Source organism: Bison bison, unplaced genomic scaffold (assembly GCF_000754665.1).
Source record: "Bison bison bison isolate TAMUID 2011002044 unplaced genomic scaffold, Bison_UMD1.0 scf7180017864270, whole genome shotgun sequence".
NCBI lineage: Eukaryota > Metazoa > Chordata > Mammalia > Artiodactyla > Bovidae > Bison > Bison bison.
Genome location: NW_011494842.1, coordinates 5,568,289 through 5,572,214, shown reverse-complemented (window position 1 = coordinate 5,572,214; position 3,926 = coordinate 5,568,289). Strand labels below are relative to the sequence as shown.

Below are 3,926 nucleotides of genomic sequence, written 5' to 3'. Positions count from 1 at the left end.
TGAAGAGGTGAGCTTTAGGGGAGAAGACTGTCGTGCCCCAGGGAGGGGGATGGCTGATTGGCTCTCCTGTCCTTTCTCCCCCACTAACCCCACCTCACCTTTCTCTCAACCCTATCCTTTATCTTTTTCCCCTCCCTTTTCCCCCGTGAACCTTCCAGTTCCTTGCACTGTGTAAGACGCAGACGGCGGATCACCCTGAGGTGGTCCCGTTCCTCTATAACCGGCAGCAGCGGGCCCACCCTCTGTTTTTGGCCTCGGCGGAGTTCTGCAACATCCTCTCTCGGGTCCTCTCTCGGGCCCAGAACCGGCCAGCTAAGCTCTATGTCTACATTAATGAGCTCTGCACGGTTCTCAAGGCCCACTCAGCCAAGAAGAAGCTGAACCTGGCCCCTGCTGCCACCACCTCTAGTGAGCCCTCTGGGAATAACCCTCCCACAGACCCCTCCTCGGACCCAAATGCTGAGACCACTGCCTCTGAGGCCCCAAGGACCCATGGTTCCCGGCGGCAGATCCAGCGCTTGGAGCAGCTGCTGGCACTGTATGTGGCAGAGATCCGGCGGCTTCAAGAAAAGGAGTTGGATCTCTCAGAAATGGATGACCCAGACTCCACTTACCTGCAGGAAGCAAGGTTGAAGCGTAAGCTGATCCGTCTCTTTGGACGGCTGTGTGAGCTGAAAGACTGCTCTTCACTGACAGGCCGGGTCATAGAGCAGCGCATCCCCTACCGTGGTACCCGCTACCCAGAGGTCAATAGGCGCATTGAGCGGCTCATCAACAAGCCAGGGCCTGATACCTTCCCTGACTATGGAGATGTACTGCGCGCCGTAGAGAAGGCAGCTGCTCGGCACAGCCTTGGCCTCCCCCGACAGCAGCTCCAGCTCATGGCTCAGGATGCCTTCCGAGATGTGGGCATCAGGTTACAGGAGCGTCGCCACCTGGATCTCATCTACAACTTTGGCTGTCACCTCACAGATGACTATAGGCCAGGTAGGCATTAGTGAGATACTCCTTGGTAACCCTCATTTGTCAGGTGTGTGTGGTGGAGGGGGCATCTCTTTAGTCCCTACTTCTAGAGTTCTGGGTGACTACACTGACTTTATATCTTCCCACACAGGCATTGATCCCGCACTGTCAGATCCTGTCCTGGCCCGGCGCCTGCGGGAGAACCGAAGCTTGGCTATGAGCCGGCTGGATGAGGTCATCTCCAAGTATGCGATGATGCAAGACAGGAATGAGGAGAGTGAGAGACAGAAGAGAAGAGCCCGGCTCCCCCAGGCCACCTCTTCCCACTCTGAAGATACCCCCAAATCCTCGTTGGATTCTGGTGAGGTATGAAAGGAGAGACCTTGTCCTTCCCCTGCACTGGCCAGGAGGGAGTCTGGGGTGACTGATCGTGGCATGTGCAGAAGGAATTCAAGAAGCATTCCTTTGAGAATGGGGCAACAGATTCCTTCAGGAAACTCCTTTGTTCTCTGCAGGGCCCTAGTGGGATGGCATCCCAGGAGTGTCCTACCACTTCCAAGGCTGAGATGGATGATGAAGAAGATGAGGAAAGTGAAGAGGAGGAGGAAGAGGAAGAGGAGGAAGACGAGGAGGAAGACGAGGAGGAAGACGAGGAAGATGAGGAGGAAGAAGATGAGGCCACAGATTCCGAAGAAGAGGAGGATCTGGAACAGATGAAGGAAGGTCAGGGGGACGATGAAGAGGAGGAGGAGGAAGCAGGTATGTCAAGGAAACAGTCTTCTCTTGTGTCAATTCTCTCTACTCTGTTGGGCACGAGCCCCCTCTTTGAGATCCTTTCCTTCTTTCTCTTACTCTTTCCCCCAGTTCTTTTGCTACCAATCTGCTCTTTTTTCTTTTTTTTTTTTCCAGAGAAGGATGGAGATAAGAGCCCCGTGTCCCCACTACCGATCTCCGCTGAAAAGAACCTGGAACCTCATAAAGGGAAAAATGGGTCTTCAGAGGAGCAGCAAAAGAAAAGACTCACAGAGTCACCATCTTCACTGGCAGAAGAGCCCCCGGCCCCCTCCAGTGTAGTTGCTGAAAGCAGGGAAGAGCACCTCGAGGAGCTGCCCCTGGAGGAAGAGAGCCCTATGTCTCAGCTCTTTGAGCTAGAGATTGAAGCCTTGCCCCTGGATACGACCCCTTCCCCTGAGGAGAGGGACGTTTCCTCTTCCAAGAAATCAGAGGACCTCCTCACCACTGTGTTGGAGAATGGGGCCGCCATGGTCACCTCCACTTCCTTCAATGGAGGCGTCTCTCCTCACACTTGGGGGGATTCCAGTCCCCCCCGCAAGAAATCTCGGAAAGAGAAGCAAACAGAAGCTGGGCCATTAGGAAAGAGGTAACAGCAACAAGGAGAAAGAGGGAAGCCATGGAGGGACTGAAGGGGCTTTCTGAGAGAAATATTGTAGAAAGGAGTCTGGGGAAAAACTGCACGCTCCCCCTCCAGCCTCAGGCTCCACACACAACCCTCCTCCCATGTATGTTTCTGTCTCTAGCCATGTGGAAATGCAAAGGGCAGTACAGAAGAACGGGCAGAAGACACATACCCTGCCCAGCCCGCCTTCCCCCTTGGCTTCTATGGCTCCAGTTGCTGATTCCTCAACAAGGGTGGACTCTCCTAGCCATGGCTTGGTGACCAGCTCCCTCTGTAGCCCACTTCCAACCCGGTTGTCCCACACTCCCCAGTCACAACCCTCCAGGCCTGGTACTTATAAGGTAAGAGGGGGTGGCTGTGTTTCCTAACTTCATTCTCTTTCATCATTCATTTGGGGTTCTCTGAATGTTATACCCATTACCTCCTCCCTCTCTCTTTTTTCCCACCCTAAGTTTTGATCTCTGATAAAGTCCTTCCCTGGCTTCACTGTGTTCCAGACCTTTCTGACTCTTTGTCTCTCATTCCCCTGTAGATGAGTGTGGCGACACAGTGTGATCCCGAGGAGATCATCGTGCTCTCAGACTCTGATTAACTGCCTCCCCCTCCTCCCTGACCCCAAAATGTTTGGGATCGTATTTGGAGGATGGTAGGAAGCACATGACTGAGGAAGGGATGGACTGAGCTAATTGCCTGTTGGTGGTTTCTTTTTAAAAACAACAACAACAACAAAGCTTAAGTTTTACATAGAAACATTAATAAACAATAAAGTTCTTTTCTTATTGTATCCCTGTCTTTTCCTTGTCCCGCCCTCACCAGCTGGTGATTGGCACCAGCTGTGCTCTGGCTCAGGGTTAGCCGTTCCCCCGGGACAGCCCTGGATCTGCCCTGTCCAGCTGCCTTCACGCCTCTGTTGGAGTTTTTCTCATCCTCAGGGCTCCTTGCCCTCTGCAAGGCACTAAAATGTGCTTCAGCCTCCTGAATGTGCTTTTCTTTCCCACTTCTAGCGGCCGCAGTAAAAAAGCCAATCAGCGGCCGACTCAAGGTTATCTAGCCAATCCAAGACCAGAGGTGGGGGGCGGAGCTTCAGGAGGACTGTCAGAATCTGGGCGACCGGGGCGGTTAGACATCGTAAACGCGCTAATGGCCACAGCTCAGGGGCGGAGCCCAAGCAGCGAAGGCCTAGACCCATCGCCAATAGGAAGAGGCAGGCTTACTAAATTAAAGGGAAATGAGAGCTTCGGCTGACCCGAGTCCGGAGTCCTTAGCGGCGTACGAGACGTGGTACCTTTAAGGTGGAATGAAGCAGCCGTTTTTTAAAGGAGAAGTGGCCGAGTCGGCCGAGTATTGCCCAGCGGCTCGGGTGGGGGTGCCTGCCTGTGCCTTTAAAGCCTGAGGGGCGGGAGGCGGAGCGGAGGCGGAGGGCGGAGGGAGTCGGCGCAAGATGGCGGCGGGAGGGGCCCAGGCTGTGGCTCTGGCCGCCGAGTGAGGGGTGGGGGGGGCCCGGGGCGCGCGGCCCGGTAAGCGGGGACGCGCGGGGTTGGGGGGC

At 54.8% G+C, this 3,926-nt stretch overlaps 1 protein-coding gene across 1 annotated transcript in view; it reads left to right on the top strand.

Moving 5' to 3' along the window:
• Window positions 1-3,164, top strand: part of DAXX (death-domain associated protein) — a 4,443-nt gene extending 1,279 nt beyond the window's left edge. Inside the window, exons 3-8 of the mRNA XM_010848715.1 lie at window positions 150-987; window positions 1,115-1,329; window positions 1,479-1,722; window positions 1,873-2,344; window positions 2,502-2,721; window positions 2,913-3,164. Coding sequence (XP_010847017.1) covers window positions 150-987; window positions 1,115-1,329; window positions 1,479-1,722; window positions 1,873-2,344; window positions 2,502-2,721; window positions 2,913-2,972 — 2,049 coding nt within the window. The 3' untranslated portion in view covers window positions 2,973-3,164. The remainder of the gene's footprint in view (window positions 1-149; window positions 988-1,114; window positions 1,330-1,478; window positions 1,723-1,872; window positions 2,345-2,501; window positions 2,722-2,912) is intronic.
• The last annotated feature ends 762 nt before the right edge of the window (window positions 3,165-3,926 follow it).